The sequence below is a fragment of the Cynocephalus volans genome, chromosome 17 (genome assembly GCF_027409185.1).
Source record: "Cynocephalus volans isolate mCynVol1 chromosome 17, mCynVol1.pri, whole genome shotgun sequence".
NCBI classification, from domain to species: domain Eukaryota; kingdom Metazoa; phylum Chordata; class Mammalia; order Dermoptera; family Cynocephalidae; genus Cynocephalus; species Cynocephalus volans.
Genome location: NC_084476.1, coordinates 43,282,704 through 43,301,564, shown reverse-complemented (window position 1 = coordinate 43,301,564; position 18,861 = coordinate 43,282,704). Strand labels below are relative to the sequence as shown.

Below are 18,861 nucleotides of genomic sequence, written 5' to 3'. Positions count from 1 at the left end.
CCCCTGCACTCCCAGCGCTGCACTCTCCCGAGTGAGCCACGGGTCGGCCCTTGTTTGGGTTTCTTTTAACCTTAAATCTAAACTACTCTAGGAAGAAGGTGATATCTGAGCTGACTCCTGAAGTTGGTTGGGCAGCACTTGAGAAGGGCATGGTAGCAAGAAAGCACAGCAAATCTAAAAATAAAAACACGATTTCGCAAGTCACTATCCACCCTCACGTGATCCCTACCACCTCTAGCTACTTGTCTCTTCCTTCCGCCCGACACCTGGCGCGTCTGTATGACATCACGAACGCGCCGCACAGTAAATTCGCGCCGCGCAATCTTCGTAGCTGTCTACCCCGCGCGCAGATGCGAATGTTCTCGCGGCGCCGGAAGTCCGGGACACGTGACCGGGTGACAGCGCTAGCTGGACTGCGGGGCTCCCTTTAGGTGCTGCAGCACGGGATGGCGGAGGCACCTCCTGTCTCAGGTACTGTCCTGGCACTCGCGGGACTGGGCCCTTCTCAGGGAGCGGAAATTGGGTCAGTGACGAAGTCCTAGGGCTCTAGCCATTCATATCGCGAGAGTGGCCTGTGCTAGAGTTGGGGATAGTGGCTCGGAAGGGCCAAGCCACGCGCGTCGTGCGTACGGAGATCTCCATCATCCTGTACCGGGTGATGAAGCATGGCAGCTGGATTTCCGAGGAGGACGTACTTGTCCCGGCACCCAGCGAGTCGATGTGGGTGTGTCGCCCTCCCACAGGGTTCTTTCCGGCCTTCCTGGGGCATCGCACTGATCTCGGACAGGCGGGCGCGGGCCGAGTCACTCCCTGTGACGGTGGCGGGCTCTCGACGCGTAGCGGCTTTGCGCGCGCGTTTTAGGGAGTATTCATTCCTCCCCGGGTGGCGGCGCTGGCGCAGCCGAACACCAGTCGTTTAGAATTTCAGCCTCACACGAACTCTGTGTGACCGAGTCTCAGTTTCCTCATTTGTCAGTTGGGAATAAATAAGTTCATTCCTGTGAAGGCTCCCCTCCCGTACCGCACCTATTCCATAATTGTTAGCTCACTTATCCTCCCGGGGTTCCCTCTGTGTGTAGAGATAGTATCATCTGGCTGTTAATATAGCGTCCATTTCCATTTCCTTCATTGTGTACTGTAAATCAGTGTTTTACAAACTTTTTGGACAACGACCAAAAAAACATTTTGCATCACACCTTAGTGCACATTTACGTAAATATAAAAGTGAACCAAAAGTTTTGTTGGCCTCTGATGTTGTGCCCTAGGTTACCACTTCCACTTCTTAAGGCATCTACTGTGGCAAAGTCCCCTAGTTCAAAGATCTCTCTATTCCCTCTCTTGTGCTTTAGTTTGGTTTTGCTTTAGTTCCTGTTCCATGTTCTTGTGTTGGCATTATCTCTAGCTGACACCCCCATCCCCATTCAAGGTCCTTAAATAGCAGCCGAGTCCAGGGAGTATTTTGTCTCTGGACTTTATAATCTACCAGTTGGATTTTCCTTTATTCTGTTCCACCTGCCTGTTGGACACCTACTGTGCTGCTGTGTTATCTTGGATCTAGGGTACCACTTACTTGTATGATAGCCATGCTTTTGTGTGAGACATCGTGTTTACTCAGTAACTTCCAGCTACTTACAATAGTGAAAGAAAAGAGTGTCTCCAGTCCTCTCCTTGGTCTGGTTTCCTGATTTGTGTGTCCTTTTTTCCTTCCTTCTGTCTCTTACGGGTCTTTCTGAGGGCTTTGCTTACTATCTCATGTCTAGTGGAACATATATTGTATATAAGTAGGTGCAGCCCTGTCTGGACTCTCTGGTTGCATCAACTCATTACTGCTCAACATGGAACATCCTTTTCCCATCCTTTGCCAGGCTACCTGGACAACTTTACTGACCTTATTTCTGCCCCTCTCTCCAGCCTTGCTTCTTCAAGCACAAGAGAACTACACAGTACCCCTTGACCCAATCTACCCATTTCCACCTTTAAGTTATCTCTTATGTTTCCAGAACGCTTTTGCCACCTTCTGAATTTGTCTGATCCTCTTGCCATTTTGTGAGGCTTTCCACCCCCCAGCCCCCAAATTTTGATTATGTGAAAGCTTTCAGGACAAATCCTGGATTGAGTGAGAGGTTACCCTGTGACCTTTATAAGCTTGTTCAGTTCTTCACTAAGTGTTTCTATGGTACTTGCTGCCCAACATGTCAGTGTAGCATTGTGTAAAAAAGCATGGTCTCTAATGCCACACATCCTGAGTTGGATTCTTGAGTCTGCCTTGGAATACCTTTGTGGCCTTGGGCAAGTTACTATCTGTGTGCCTCAGTTTTCTCATCAAGAATGTAAGGATTAAGTGAGTTAACACATTTAAAGTGCTTAGAATAGAGCCTGGCACATATTATGTAACTGATAAATGTTAAGCTATATTATTAAACCTGAAATCCACAGGCTCTGCACAGCACCCATCCATGCTCAAGTCTGTGTTTCAGATAGTATGTAGTCCTAAAAGCAATAATAAAGTACCATTTTAACCACTTTATATGTGTTATTAACTTGCTTTACCCTTCACAGCAACTCTTTGATGTAGGGATTATTACTGTCTCCATTACATATAGGAAAACTGGGGCTGAGTAACTTGCATAAAGCCACAGTAAGTGATGGGCAGGAACTTACCCATGTCTTCCAGACCCTATTTATTCATAGTATATTCTGTATACTACACATAGTTCTGACTTTGCTACTAACTAGTTTTGTGTCCTTAGGCAAATCATTACATCTTCGGGCTTCAGGGACTGAGTTGACTATATAAACAAAGAGGCATCTTAGGGGAGAAAAATGGGTGGGTTGAAGGGGAGTATACTTAATTTTTGAGACTGTAGGATTCTAGAACATATTATAGAAGTTATGCATGGAAAATCCAAATTATATTCCTAGGGGGAAGAGAAGAAAAATAATATATTCATTATGCTAAGTACTATCTATGTGAAATTTCATTTAAGTTTCTTGATAACCCTTTGAAATAAGTATTATCCTTTATCATGGATGAGGAAACTAGGCTAAAAGTAGTCAAGTGCTATCTCTAAGCTCATACCATGAGTTGGAGTGCCAGAAGTTAAACTCATTTTGGCTGACTTCAAAGCCTGCTTACTTGTTATTACATGATGCTACTTTAGAGTTTGAAAAACCACATGGAACCTGATGATTGATGTCCCATCCGTGAACTGTTAACTGACCTTATTTTTTTGATAAAATAAATGCATTTATACAAAGTGCCTGATGACTCAAATGAACATTTTTACTCAGCAACTCTTAGCTGTCAGTGGCTTTTGGTGTGGCTAGTGGACATGGGATGATCAGTCCTCCATAAGCACCTCCGTGAACCCATCATTTTACAGGAAACATAGGTCTCACCAAGAGCCTGTTTTATACAAAGTCCTTAGAAAAATAATTTTTAGATATGGTTTAGTGTCTTATGGGCTTCATAGGTGACAGATTAATTTCTTTACTGGCATGTCTATTTCTTATGTCCTAGGTACTTTTAAATTCAGTACGGATGCTGCTGAGTTCATTCCTCAGGAGAGAAAAAATTCTGGTCTAAATTGTGGGTCTCAAAGGAGGCTGGACTCTAATAAGATTGGTAGAAGAAATTACAGTTCACCACCTCCCTGTCAACTTTCTAGGCAAGTTCCTTATGATGACGTTTCTGCTTTTCATCAGCATAATTATCGTCCTTCAGGGAGCAAACCTAAGAGTCAACAGACTTCTTTCCAGTCCTCTGCTTTTAATAAATCACCCAAGAGCCATGGCCTTCAGAATCAACCTTGGCAGAAATTGAAGAGTGAAAAGCACCATATCAGAGTCAAAAAAGCACAAGGTCTAGCTGACCAGACCTCAGATATAGCTGGCTTAGAAAATGTGACCAGATCAGAGAGTGGGACAAACCTCAGAGAACACAGCCCTTCTGAGAGTGAGAAGGAAATTGTTGGCGCAGATCCCAGGGGAGCAAAACCTAAAAAAGCAATGCAATTTGTATATAGCTATGGTAGAGGACCAAAAGTCAAGGGAAAACTCAAATGTGAGTGGGGTAACAGAATGACTCCAAAACCAGATGATGCTGGACCTGAAAATAACAAACCGGCAGGGGTTGTCCACCCTGACTCTTTGGATGCATCCTTTAGAAAAGGAGTATTGGATGGATTAGGGGCCAGACGAAACGAGCAGAGAAGATACCCACAAAAAATGCCTCCCTGGGAAGTGGAGGGGGCCAGGCCACGACCAGACAGGAATCCACCAAAACAGGAGGGCCAACGACATATAAATGCAGGATCCAGGAACAACATGGCCCCCATTCCAAAGGATAATCTCAATGAAAGACCAACAAAATCTGCCTGTGACAGTGGGAACTTGGCAGTAGCCAACAAGTCTTCCAGAAGGGTTGACCAAGAGAAATGCACTGTAAGGAAGCTGGATCCTCAAGTAATATCTCCTTTCCCCCGAGGCAAACAGAACCATGTGCTAAAGAATGTGGAAACGCACACAGGTAAACTTACCTAGGTGGGCAGAAATACTTTGTTTTTGTGTTTTTATTTTAATTTTTTAATAAGTGATATACTCACACAATTTAGAAATCAGAAAGTATAAAAAGGTACTGTTTTAGTCCGTTTCTGTTGCTTATAACAAAATACATGGAACTGGGTAATTCATAAGAAAATGAGATTTATCGCTTACAGTTTCTGAGGATGGGAAGTCCAGAGAACACAGCTGGTGAAGGTCTTGGTGGTGGTGACAGTAATGGCAGGGTATCACATTGTGAAAATGGGAGCAGAGAGAGAGAGAGGCTAACCTCTCATTCTCTCTCTTTTTAAAGCCCTCAGAACCATGCCCCTGACCACCAGTGTATTTGTCTTTCTAAATGCAATATGGTATTTGTCTTTCTGTACCTGGCTTACTTCACTTAACCTAATATCTTCCAGGTTCATCCATGTTGTTGCAAATGACAGGATTTCATGCTTTTTTTTTTTTTTTTATGGATGAATAGTATTCTATTGCATATAGGTACCACATTTTTAAAAATCCATTCCTCTGTTATTGGACACTTAGGTTGGTTCTATATCTTGACTGTTGTAAATAATGCTGCAATAAACATAGGAGTGCAGCTATCTCTTCAACATACTGATTTCATTTCCTTTGGGTATATACGCAGTAGTGGGATTCCTGGATCATATGGTTAGATTCTTTAAAAAGGCTCACCTGATTATGTAAGGCCCACTCATACTCGGAGAGGAGATTCTACAGGTTGTGCACACCAGGTGGGAATCTGGGAAGCCATCTTAGAATTCTGCCTAACAAATTTCTCAGGGTCTTACATCCTCACATTATTCTTGAGAACACTTCATTCATATTTATTGAATAAATACTGTGTGCCAAGCATCGTTCTAGGTACAGGGAATACTGATGGAATTTATATTCTGGTAGAGAAGACAGGTAGAAAGCACTTAAATATTTAATATGTAAGTGGTGATAAAGGATAAATATATAGAGCAGGTTAAGAGGACAGAGTGACAGGGGTGCTATTTTAGATAGGTTGATCTCTTTGATGAGACATTTGTACAGAGACGAGAATGAAGTACAGAAGTGTACCATGTGATTCTCTGGGGAAGAGCATTCCAGTCAGAGAAAGGAGTAAATTTAGATGGGGTAGAAGCATTGTGAGCAACGAAGAGGGGGGCAGGAGAGGGATGTCAGAGAAATAGCAGGGGCTGGATTATCTGAGGCCCTTAGGTTTGGTTCTGAGTGAGAAGATGAGAAGCTGCTAGAAGGTTTTGGGAAGAGGAATGGTACGATCTTACATTCTAAAATGACCACTCAGGCTGCTGTGTGCAGATAGACTCTAAGGAAGCAAGGGGATGATTTAGGAGGCTATTGCAGTAATTCAGGTGGAGATAAAGGAAACTTGGACTGAAGTAGTAGTGGTGGAAAAGGTAAGATTGGTTAGAGTTTGGATGTATTTGGGAGGTAAAATTGACAGAGTTTGCAGATGAGTGGACGTTGGACACGAGAATGAGAGGAGTTAAGGATGAAACCAAAAATTGCGTGCCTCAGCAGTTTAGAAGAATGGAATTGTCATTTACAGAAGTAGTAAAGCCTAGGAGAGGAAAAAGTGTGTGTTTTTAAAACTATCTAGTTTGGAATAATTTTAGATTTATAGAAAAGTTGCAAAGATAGTACAGAGAATTCCTGTATGTCCTTCACCCAGATTCCTCTAATGTTTACATTTTACATAACCATAGCACCTTTGTCAAAACTAAGAAATTAATACTGGTACAATAGTATTAACTAAACTACAGACTTATACCCTTTTTCTGTTCCAGGATACCACATTGCATTTAGTCATGTCTCCCTAGTCGCCTCTCATCTGTGACAGTTTCTTAATCTTTTCTTGCTGGAAAAGGTGTTTTTGCTTTTGTTTTGTTTTATTTACTCCTCATCCAGGGAAGATAAAGAATTTGGTTAAATTTGAGTTGCCTGGGGATGGCTGGTTAGCTCAGTTGAATACTACTCAGTTAGAGTAAAGCCTTATGACAATGAGGTTATGGGGTTCGGTATGGGTACGGATGCCAAAATGGCCAGCTATATTCCCCTCAAAAAATGTTTTTGAGTTGCCTGTTAGACTTCCAAATGGACATGTTAAGTAGGGAGTTGGATATAAAGTAATGGCATTCAGGGAAGAGATCTGGACTGTAGATTTAAGTTTGGGAATTGTCAGTACAGATATGGTATTTAGTTAACTAGAGGAGGTCACTTAAGGTATGAATGTAGTTAAAGAAGAAAAGTCTAGGCTGGGCGATTAGCTCAGCTGGTTAGAGCGTAGCCTTATAGACCCAACGTCATGGGTTCGAATTTCCTTACTTGCCAGCTGCAAAAAAAAAAAGAAGAAGAAGAAGAAAAGTTTGAGGACTGAGCCCCAGTGTTTCAAGATTGGAAGATAGGGATCCAGCAAAGGAGATGGAGAATGAATAGCAATTGAGCTAGGAAGTGAACCTTGTTCTAAACACCAAATTAAAAAAAGATTTAAGAATGAGGGAGTGATCACTTGTGCCAAATGCTACTAGGTCCAGAAACATGACAGCTGCAGATTGACTATTGAATTTGGCAATGCGAAGGTTATTGGTCTTGATAAAAGCAGTTTGGGTGGAGTGGTAGTGATGAAAGCTTGGTTGGAATGGACCGAAAGGATCACCCCAAATGTAAGTCTCCATGGTTATTTGAGAGTGGCTGCTCATTCTGTGCCAAAAGAACCTAGCACTGCTCTTGTTCTCTCAGACTGTCTGGATCCCTCATTCAGTGGTAAAAAAAAAAATCCTGTTATTAATGTTTTTGTCATGCTTTTGCTCTTATTAACCTATGGCCTTCTCTCAGTTCACCACTTTCTTTACAGCCTCTCAGAGCCTGTTATTTTCCTTTATCTCACTTTCCTTAGTTTCTGAAAGATGAAAAGAGTGTGCTCTGTCTTCCTCAGTGTCATTTCTAAGCTATTATTCTTCTACCTTTGTGTCAAAATCCCTGTTCCTTTGTAGCTAGTGTTGTATCACCTACCATGTCTCCTTATTTGTCATCTACCACTCACTAAATCTCTCAGCCCCAGCCCTTATTTATTGATGCATCTTGCCTATATCTTTTCTCTACCTCAGTTGTTCTCAAAGTTTATTCTCGGACCAGCAGTCATCAGCAAAACCTGGAAACTTGTTAGAAATACAGGTTCATGGGCCTCACCTCAGACTTACAAAAGAGAGATTCCAGGAGTGGGGCCCAACAATCTTCTTTTTCTTTTTTTTTTGCTGGCAGATACAGGGATCAAACCCTGGACCTGGGGGTTATCAGCACCACACACTAACCAACTGAGCTAACCAGCCAGCCTTCTTTGCAGATATATTTTAAAGTAAATTCCAGATATCAGGTTATTTTTTGATAATTCCAGATGTTAGGTTTTTATTGTCATATACCTCCAGTGTGCATCTGTTTTTAAAAATAGCCATTTTCTTGCATAATCACAGTACTATCATCACACTTAACAAAATTAGCAATACTTTCTTTCTTTTTTTTTTTTTTTAAAAAAAAGATGACCAGTAAGGGGATCTCAAACCTTGGCTTGGTGTTGTCAGCACCACGCTCAGCCAGTGAGCAAACCAGCCATCCCTATATAGGATCCGAACCCATGGCCTTGGTGTTATCAGCACCGCACTCTACCGAGTGAGCCACGGGCCGGCCCAGCAATACTTTCTTGAAATCATATAACACCTGGTCCACAATTGAGTTCCACTGATTGTCTCAAAAATGTCATTTTACTCCTAGATTTTTCAAATCAGGATTGTTTAAGCTTTTCTTTATAACAGTTATTATGGTGTATCTGAAAAGTTTGCAGTCAGTGCTCAGTTAGGTCTCTGTTCTGATTATTTCAATGGGTCATCACCCTCTTTACTGATAAGCTGTCCAACTAGAAGTATAGAGTAGATGCAGTTGTAACTGAGAAATGATAGGGAAACTCTAGTGAGAAGGCCTACTAGGACTGAAGAAGAGCCAGTTGTCAGGACAGTGCTGCCACCCAGCATGGGCAAGAGTCTTGGACCCGAAACATGATTTCATGTTTCACCGGCACAGAGCTATTCCAAGACAATACCATATTTTACACGTTAGACGTGTTTTGATCTAACTGAAGGGAAGGTTAATATGTCAGTGAAAGAATTATACTGTTTCTAGGACCTTTCTGGAACCTTTTGTTATATTTATTACTGTCACTCACTTATATGACAATTACTGGGTGCCCACTGTGTCCCAGGCACCACTTTAAAAATCTCTGTCCTCAAGGAGTATACATTCTATATAGAAAGTTAGATAATAAGCAAGATAAAATAAGTAAAATATATGATATATCAGATAATTTTAAGTGTTGTGATGGAAAATACAGTATGGAAGAGGGATAGGGAGTGTAGAGGAGTGGGATGCAATCTTTAAAGGTGTGGCAGGGGAATGCCTCATAAGGTCACATTTTGAATAAGCACCTGAAGGGCGTGAGGGACTGAGCTGTACAGATGTCTAGGGGAAAGTCTAGGCAGAGGGAACATCAATTGTAAAGGTCCTCAGGCAGGAATCTGCTTGCCAGTGTGGTCTTGGAGTAGTGACCTAGGGAAAGGAATAGCAGGTGAGAATTGGGAGATGATGAGAGCCATCATAAAGACTTGGCTTTTATAGGCATGTGTGGTAGGAACCATTGGCAAGTTCTGACCAGAAGGAGGGCATCATCTATTTGCATTTTAACAGGCTTTCTCTGGCTGCTCTGGTAAGAACAGACTGAAGTAGGGCAAGGGCAGAAATAAGAAGACTAGTTAGGAGGCCACCGTAATACTCCAGGTAAGTTGAAAGTGGCTTGAACCACAGCGATAGTAGCAAAAGTTGGATTCTGGGTATATGAGGGGTCTTCAAAAAGTTTGTGGAAGGAATCATACTATCTCTTTTTTATATCCATTCAGCCAGTCTGTGTCTCTTATTTGGAGCATTTAATATGTTTACATTCAAGTTTATTATTAATATGTGAGATCTTGCTCCTGTCATTTTGTTGGTTGTTTTCTGATTGTTTCATGTCCTTTGTTCCTTTCTTCCTCTCTTTTATCCATGTGGTTTGGTGGTTTTCTGTATTGATAAGTTTTGATTCCTTTCTTTTTCTAATTTGTATATCTCCTCTACTAATATGTTATATATTTTCTGGTGTTTTCATGATGGTTGTTACCGTTCTTTCTCTTCTAGATATAGGACTCCCCTAAGCATTTCTTGTAAGGCCAGTTTGTGGTGATGGATTCCCTTAATTTTTGGTTGTCTGAGAAAGACTTTATTTCTCCTTCCTTTCTGAAGGATAGCTTTGCTGGGTATACTGTTCTTGGCTGGCTTTTTCTTTTTCTTTCACTACTTTGAATATATTATCTCATTTTCTCCTGGCCTGTAGGGTTTCAGCTGAGAAGTCTGCTATTTAATGGGGATTCCCTTATAAATGACTTAACTCTTTTCTCTTGCTGTTTTTAGACTTTTCCCTTTGTGTTTAATTTTTGACAGTTTATTTTTTATTTATGTATTTTTTTTGTGTGACTGGTAAGGGTATTGCAACCCTTGGCTTGGTGTCACCCAAACCGCACTCAGCCAGTGAGCGCACCGGCCACCCCTATGTAGGATCCGAACCCTCGACGGGAGCGCCGCTGCGCTCCCAGCGCCACACTCTCCCTAGTGAGCCATGGAGTCTGCCCTAATTTTTGACAGTTTTAAGTATATAGTGTGTCTTGGAGAGGACCTTTCTCAGTTGAATCTATCTGGGGACTGTTGAGCTTCCTGGATTTGAATGTTCATAAATTTCCCAAGAGTAGGGAAATTTTCAGCTATTATTTTATTAAATAGGTTTTCAATAACTTTTTTGTTTTCATCTCCTTCTGGAATGCCCATCATTCAAATATTTATTCTCTTAATAGTATCCCATAAATCTTAAAGGCTTTGTATTTTTTATTCTTTTTTTTTTTTTTTCCTTTTGTCTTCTTGTGTTATTTCAAAACAGCTGTATTCAAAATCAGAAATTCTTTTTTCTGCTTGATCTAGTCAATTGAGACTCTGGGGTATATTTTTTATTTCATTCAATGAATTCTTCAATTCCAAGATTTCTGTTTGGTTTTTTTTAATGATAGCTATCTCTTTGTTAAATTTCTCATTCAGATCATGAATTTTTTTTCTGATTTCATTGAATTATTTGCCTGTATTCTCTTATATCTCAATGAGTTTCCTTAAGATTAACTTGAATTCCTTTTCTGGCAAGTTGGCTGAAAGGACGAGTCGACACCAGTTGACGATCTACCGGAGAGAGCCCGTTTATTAGGCAGCACACACACACATATATAGGGCTTTAAGGGGAAAGCTGATTGGCTTAAAATACAATCCCTACTTAGCATACCGCATGGGGTTTGGGGGGGAGCTGATTGGTGTGTAATTCGCGCCGGCAGGAAGGAGAATATGGAAGAGAAGGGCAACCAGCGCCATGATGGGGTGTGGCCGAGAAGGGCTTATGTGATCGGGGTGTGATCCCTTGGGGCATTTGGGTCCCTACATTGGCAATTTCTGATTCTTTGGGATCAGTTACTGGAGCATTATTGGGTTTCTTTGGTGGTATCATGTTTCCTTGTTTTTTTCATGTTTCCTGTTTGCCTGCATTGATATCTGTGCATCTGGCGGTCTGTGCAACTGGTGGAACAGTCACCTCTTTGAGTTTTGAAGAGTGGCTTGTGTAGGGAAAGACTTTCACCTGCAGATGTTTCCTAGGGGTGTCAGTTGGGTAGAGTACAATGGCATTGTTCTGGATGGTTACAGTAGTGTAGACCCTGTGTAGTTTCTTTGGGTGTAATCCACTTTTGCTATGTCTTTGAGTGACTCAGCAACCTATGCTTGGGAGGTTTGTGGCAGCGGTGGCACAGCTTTGCCTGGAGAGGGATCACTGGGTTGGTTTACAGGCTGGGGGTATATATATGCACTGTATGGGTCAGTTGTCTTGGGAGCTGGCTCACTGGGGTTGGGGTTGCTGGTTTGATTCTTAGGCTGAGGGTGTAGGCATGGACTGGTTTGCCAGTGGTAGTTGACCATGCTGATTCTTTGGCTGGGGTCAAGCCAGCCAGGCTGTTTCTCACTCAGATGCATGTGTATGCAAGACTTAGGGGTAGGTTCATCAGGAGCGTGACAGCTGGGCTTTTTCTCTGAGCCAGAGGTATGGGTACACTTTGGCTTGGCTGGGTACAGGATTGCTAAGGGCCTGTCTGCTGTGCCACTTCTCAGGGCCAGGTGCGAGGTCATGCGTATCTCGGTGGTTTCAGGGAGTGGGCCTATCAAGGGCAGGGCTGCTGAGCTGTTTCTCAGGTGGTGGGCAAGGCCTTGAGGCAGGCTGCAGAGAGGGGGTCCAGCCAGCTGCTGCTTGGGTGTGGGTAGGCCACTAGGTGGGACTGTTGAGGGCAAAACCAACTGGCCACTTCTCTGGGAGAGTGCAGATGCACTTTGGTTCCACTGGCTGTGGGTGTGTTCTTTATGGAGAGGATCCATGAGCTGATTTTCTGGGTTGGGGCTTGGGCGCATAGAACCCACCTGACAGGTGGGAGAAGCAGGTAGGAAGAGGAAGTAGGCTGTCCATCAAAGGCAGTCTGCCTGTCTGATCTCTGGCTGGGACATGGGGGTGCATCAGTTCAACAGATCTGGGGTTGGCTTCCCAGATGCGCAGGACCAAAGTCATTACTGCTCCTGGGCCCAGGCCTCAAGTCTCTGGGATCAGGGCATTGGGATGACAGTGGAGCCTTAAGGCTGAGGAAACAAAATGGCTATTGGCCTCCAGGGCAGGGTGTGCTCCCATAGTGGCTCTGGTTTAAAGATGGTGCCATTCTGCATCAGCTTGGGTCATGAGGGTCAGGGATGGGGAGTGCCCAATATGTGTACTTGTCTCTTGGCTTGCAAAGGGCTGTGGAATCCTTCTGCAGTAGGAACTGCAGACCTCTGTAGTGGGAATGGAGGTTGGTGTGGGCCCTCCTCCTACCTTTTCCCCACAAGAGAAAGTCCTTCTTGTGCTGATCCTGGTAGTGGAGACTTCATGGCTGAAGCTGTGTGCCTCTCTCTCCTCTCCTTTCTTCACTGCCATCCTGGACTTTGATGGTTCTCAGGAATCTTGCTAGTCTTCTGTTGCACTTCTATGCTCTCACACAGAAATCAATATTTAGCTGTCCGTTAGTTGTTCTGGTCCTTTTCTGTGGGAGGGATGTGGCCCAGGCACCTCTAGACAGCCATGTTGCTCCACCTCCTCTCATATTATCTTTTAACTCTGTTTTTCCACAAATTTTTTGAACTACCCTCGTATATTGATGGTAGAGCCCACAGGGTTTGCTGACAGTACTGAATGGTGGATGTGAGAGAGAAAGCCTTTGGAAAGGGCTTAGCAGTAATTTGTGGGTTATTCAAAGTTGGCAGCTATCACATCCATGTAAGTACATGTGTGTTAGTGGTCAAATTTCATTGCAACTGGATTTTTAAAAAACACTTATGAAGCAGTACTTATTTGTTAACAAGCCATAAGCTTGATGAATAAGAGAAATAGTAAAATAAAAAAACAATCTTCAAATCAACAGACGTTTGTAGTTTTCTTAAGTATATTTCATACTTCACTTTTCGTTCTGTGTCTTTTACTTCTAACCCAGTTCTAGTCTGGAATGGTCAGCCTGTTTTTAATTAGGCATTTTCTGTAAAATTCACCCCAAATAGATGATTATATTCACAGATTATTCCTTTGTCCCTATCAGTCTCTTTTATGTGAATGCCTCAAACTTAATCTCTCTGGTGAACTCTCTCTTATCCCACCAGGATCTTTCATACTTAATGTGCTAACTGGTAGAAAATATAATTAACTTTGTTCTTCAGAGATGTTAATGTATTCAGAGTAGGGTAGCCCTACTTTTAAGAAAGAATCTAAGTCTTATTCTTCTGTTTTCTGATAGAATTCAGTTTTACAATGTGTTTATCTGTTATCTAAAACAGGTATGTTTTCCTTTATTCAGCCACACAAAGTATCTTTATCCCAGGCTTTCCCTACAGGGAGAAAGCTATTACAAAAACTTTCGTGAAGCCTGCAACTTTCAAGGAAAGAAGTTATGGAACAAACTAGGTATCAGTCATTTATTCCTTCATCCATTCATTCAATAAATATATATATTGAGCTCTTGGTATGTGCCAGACACTGGAAATACTACATTGAGCAAAGTAGAGAAGGCCCTGTTCCTGTTCATAGCTTACAGTCTCAGGGTGTTCTGTATTTCTTTTGACGTTCCATTGAACAATCAGAAAGTAGTCTTAGGAGAGCCAATAGTATGGAATGATTAAAATGTGAACTTTTGAGTCAGATAGTGATGAGTTTGAATTTTGGCTTTTTTTTTTTTTTTTTTTTTTTTAAGATGACCAGTAAGGGGATCTTAACCCTTGACTTGGTGTTGTCAGCACCACGCTCTCCAAGTGAGCCAACTGGCCATCCCTATATAGGGATCCGAACCTGTGGCCTTGGTGTTATCAGCACCACACTCTCCCAAGTGAGCCATGGGCCAGCCTTTGAATTTTGGCTTTTAAATTTCTAGTTATATGACCTTAGGTAAATGATCTAACCACGTTGAGCCTGTTTTCCATCTATGAAATGGTACCTACGTTACAGCCTTGTCGAGAGGACTGAGTAGTACATGTTAAGTGCTTTAGCACAGTGGCTGGAATGTTGTATTTAAGGTTAGTTATTTTATTCTTTTAACCTATTTGAACCTGAAAACAAATAACAATAATATTGTGAAATGAATGCTGTAAGTATGTACTCAAAAAAGTACATATACACTCACTTTGGAGAGTATCCAGCTATACTGGGATCTGGAAAGACTATGCTGCAGTCATGTTTGAGGAGAAAATCTGGAAGCGGATGAAGGTATTCAGGAGTAAACCTGGGAGAGTTCTTATGATGCTATACACTGGTCTCTCTCACTAGATGGTGAGCTGCTGGAGCCAGGGACTGTGTCTCCTTCAGTCTGATAACTCTACCATGAGGCTTGTGGTAGGGGCCAAGCATATCTTAGTTGAGTAAACGAATACAGACTTTCAGGGCAACACTTAGAACCATCACACCACCCATGGGTTGTTGGAATTTGTCTAGGCTTAGGCTTCTTAGAGCTGACCATTGCAGCTTCACAAGCTCCTCCCTACCCTAAATCCATGGGTCTGGTAGGTTCAGAGCCCCTGGATTCAGGGAATGTAAGGAAAGACTCTACAGTGCAGTGCCTGGTAGATACTCAAGCTATGTCACCAGGTGCATTTGACCAGAGTATTTTCCTGAGCAGTTTCTTGGGAATGTTTCCTCAACTGTGGGAATTCCCACCTGAATGTCTCCTTCCTAAATCCTCTACCTCAGCATATTCCTGCCCCTTCTTGGCCTCAGAGTTAGACTAGCCACCTTACTCAGAGTCAGATATCCTTTAAAATCTCTGTGTTTTAGGACTGGCCCCGTGGCTCACTTGGGTGAGTGCTGTGCTGTTAGGGCCGAGGCCACGGGTTCAGATCCTATATACGGATGGCTGGTGTGCTCACTGGCTGAGCGTGGTGCAGACGACACCAAGCTGAGGGTTGCAATCACCTTACCAGTCAAAATAAATAAATAAATAAATAAATAAAATAAAATCTCTGTGTTTGGAGTTTTCTTTTGAATGACTTGCTGATTCTTGGTTGACTAAACTGAGGAATGATATTCTGTGTTTGAGTTTATCTTTTCTTTTTTTTATTTTTAAACAGGTTCTCTAATTGAACAACTGACTACAGAAAAATATGAGTGCATGGTGTGTTGTGAGTTGGTTCGCGTCACGGCCGCAGTGTGGAGTTGTCAGAGCTGTTATCATGTGTTTCATTTGAACTGCATAAAGAAATGGGCAAGGTCTCCAGCATCTCAAGCAGGTCAATTATTTCTCTCTTCTCGGTAGTAATTCTTACCCATTTGATATGATCAGGTTTTAAACCTAGCTTTAAAAATACTGCTTAATGTTTCTTAAATATTCTGCAGGAGAGTATGTTGCTTTGATCACATGTTTCAGATGGCCAGAATTAAGTTATAAAGCTAAAGTAAACCAGCTAAACATAACAATATTAAAATATATTTAGGTTGGTTATAGCACCAAGGTCAAGGTTTTGGAACCCCATACGGCCAGCCACTAATATTAAAAAAACACCCCCCACACACACACGTACACACATACATTTAGGGTATGATAAAATCATTTGCTTTTATTGAAAATTGTAGCTTTTATACAAGTAGCGGCTATAGAAAGCATTTTTTATATACATATTTTATTTATGGATAATGCAAATGTTATTAGTAATATGCTTTCTAAACTATGGCTCTCCAATTCAAAACCTCTGGATTTTCCTGGGGATCTGAACCCTATTTGTTTTTCAAATGTCTGATATACTTAACATTGGATTTATTACCACTGCTTCAATATTGTGGCTTCCTGTAGATTTAAATTTTTAAAAATTATATATGCTTTTGAAAGCAAATTCATCTGGCCTACTCCCATTTTTCTTGACAGATGGCCAGAGTGGTTGGAGGTGCCCTGCCTGTCAGAATGTTTCTGCACATGTTCCTAATACCTACATTTGTTTCTGTGGTAAGTTCGTTTGCATACACCAGAGTCTCACTTCATGTATTGTACTTCAGTTGCTTATCTAGGTGAGGTGGTCTGCTGGGAATGTTTTTTTGTTTTTTTATTTTAATTTTAACATTTGTACATTTTTGTGGGGTGTACAGTGTGTTGTTTCCATACACACATATAGAGTACAATGATTCACTTAGTGTAGATAGCATAGTTTTGTAACCATTAGTCTAGCACTTCTCCCTCTCCACTCCTCTCCCAGCCTCTGGTAACCATTATTCTACTCTCTACTTCTATGAGAACCTTTTTTTTTAAGATTTCACAGATGAGTGAGATCATGTGGTATTTGTCTTTCTGTGCCTGACTAACTTCACTTAACATGATGGTTTCCAGTTCCGTCCATATTGCTGTAAATGATATATTGTTTCTTTTTATAGCTAAATAGTATTCCATTGTGTATATATACCACAGTTTTTTTAACCATTCATCTGTTGATGGGCATTTAGGTTGATTCCATCTCTTGTCTATTGTGAATGGTGTTGTAGTGAATGAACATGGGAGTGCAGGTGTCTTTTTGATATATTGATTTCATTTCCTTTGGGTATATACCAAGTAGTGAGATAGCTGGGTCATAAGGTAAACCTAATTGTATTTATCTTAGGAACCTCCATGCTGTTTTCCATAATGGCTGCACCAATTTACATTCCAACCAACAGTGTAGGAGGGTTCCCTTTTTTCCACATCCTCACCAGCATTTATTATTTTCAGTCTTTTTGATAATAGCCATTCTAACTGGAGTGAGATGTTATCTCATTGTGGTTTTAATTTGCATTCCCCTGGTGATTAGTGATGTTGGGCATTTTTTCATATGTTTATTGGCCGTTTGTATGTCTTCTTTTGAGAAATGTCTGTTTAGGTCCTTTGCCTATTTTTTAATTGGGTTATTTGTTTTCTTGCTGTTGAGTTGTTTGAGTACCTTATATATTCTGGACATTAACTCCTTGTCTGATGTGTAGTTTGTAAACACTTTCTCCCATTCTGTGTGTTGTCTTGTCACTTCGTTGATAGAGTCCCTTGCTGTGCAGAAGCTTTTCAGTTTGTTGTAGTCCCATTTGTGTATTTTTGCTTTAGTTGCCTGTGCCTTTGTAGTCTCGATCAAAAAGGCACTGCCTACTCCCATTTCAGGTAGCATTTCCCCTATGTTTTCTTCTAGTAGTTTCATAGTTTCAGGTCTTAAATTTAAGTCTTTAATCCATTTTGAGTTGATTTTTGTGTATGGTGGGAAAAAGGGGTCTAGTTTCAGTTTTTTGCATGTGGATATCCAGTTTTCTGCTGGGTATATTTTAGAGGTTTCTAGGTATATTAATCAGGCTTCTAAGCTACAGGCGTCTACAAGACCATATAATGCAGTCCATCACACAGATGAGAGTCATGGCCTTTGTGCTCTCAGCAGGTGTTCTGGACTTGGGCCTTCTTATAATGCCAACCTGGCTCATGCTGCTTCTGAGCTGTGGTGCTTCTCCCCTTGGTCTTAGCTTGAGACCAGAGCTGACCACACGGCAGAAGCAGTATGGACATGGGCTTCCTCTCACAACCCAGCTGTAACAGCTTTGATAATTCAGATTTTAGCAGCATGAGTAAAGAGTAGTGTTTATTTTGATCCAGGAAATAAGTCATTGGTCTTTGTAATAAAGAGAGATTTTCTATAAACCGGCATTGTGAACTCTATCCTTGCATCCTCCCTCTTATACTTCTTCCTGTTTTTGAATAGCTCAGTTCCCCTATGTATTAGGAAAAAACTTTCTTTGATTCAGATGCCCATTCCTCCTGCTAGCCTATTACCTGCATGTCTTTTTTTTCCTTTCCTGACTGTCTCTTAATGACTAACCTTCTCCATCTAGTTATTGGTTTTTCAGATTTTATTTCTTATCCATTTGTCTCCCTCCTTGAACCATTGCATTTTTGCTTTTGTTTTCATTGCCTCACGGAGACTGTATTCAGAAGTCATCAATAACCCCTTTCTGACCATATATAGGGCTGGTTTATAAGTTCTTAGCCTTTTTGGCAGCACAATTATCCTTGACAACTTTGACTGTTCCCTCCTTTAAATGACTAGCTCTTCCTGTTTCTTTATGCATGCTTTCCTTATTTTTCTATCCTATTTGCTTATATTTCTTCTTTCCCAATACTTAACTAGCAACTTTCACCAAGAGTTCATCATTGACCATCAGCTCTTCATCTTATAGATTGAATCCTTTGGTGAGCTCATCAACTATCAAGAATGTTCTTCCTCTTCTTTTCTTTAAATCTTCACTCACTGTATCATTCAAGGTCTGACTCCAAACTCCTTCCAAAGGAAGCTTCTCTTTGTTATTCTCTCTCTCACTTTGGCCACTCTCTTATTTGGAATCTGCTGGTCTTACATGTTTTACTGCCAAAATCTGCACCTTAGTAGATACTAAATTAGCATTAGTTGAGGGAATGAATATTCTTGAATGTATTACTGGAGAGGCAGCATGAAACTGCAAGTAAGACATCAATGGAAAATTGGGCAAATAGGACAATACCAAGGCTTAACTTTACCTCATTTTAAAGGATTTTAATTTATTTTTTACTTTTTATTTTTGACAGCTGGCTTGTAAGGGTA

General features: G+C 41.4%; 1 protein-coding gene across 3 annotated transcripts in view; it reads left to right on the top strand.

The window, feature by feature from the left end:
- The first annotated feature begins 363 nt into the window (after positions 1–363).
- The window catches only part of NFX1 (nuclear transcription factor, X-box binding 1), a 76,525-nt gene continuing 58,027 nt past the window's right edge, over positions 364–18,861 (top strand). For 2 of the 3 annotated variants that reach the window (XM_063082117.1, XM_063082116.1), the window contains exons 1-4: positions 364–471; positions 3,521–4,528; positions 15,361–15,519; positions 16,152–16,229. In XM_063082117.1, coding sequence (XP_062938187.1) covers positions 447–471; positions 3,521–4,528; positions 15,361–15,519; positions 16,152–16,229 — 1,270 coding nt within the window. In that variant the 5' untranslated portion in view covers positions 364–446. Of the gene's footprint in view, positions 472–3,520; positions 4,529–5,907; positions 5,970–15,360; positions 15,520–16,151; positions 16,230–18,861 lie in introns of those variants that run through there. The other variant, XM_063082118.1, reaches the window with a different exon arrangement.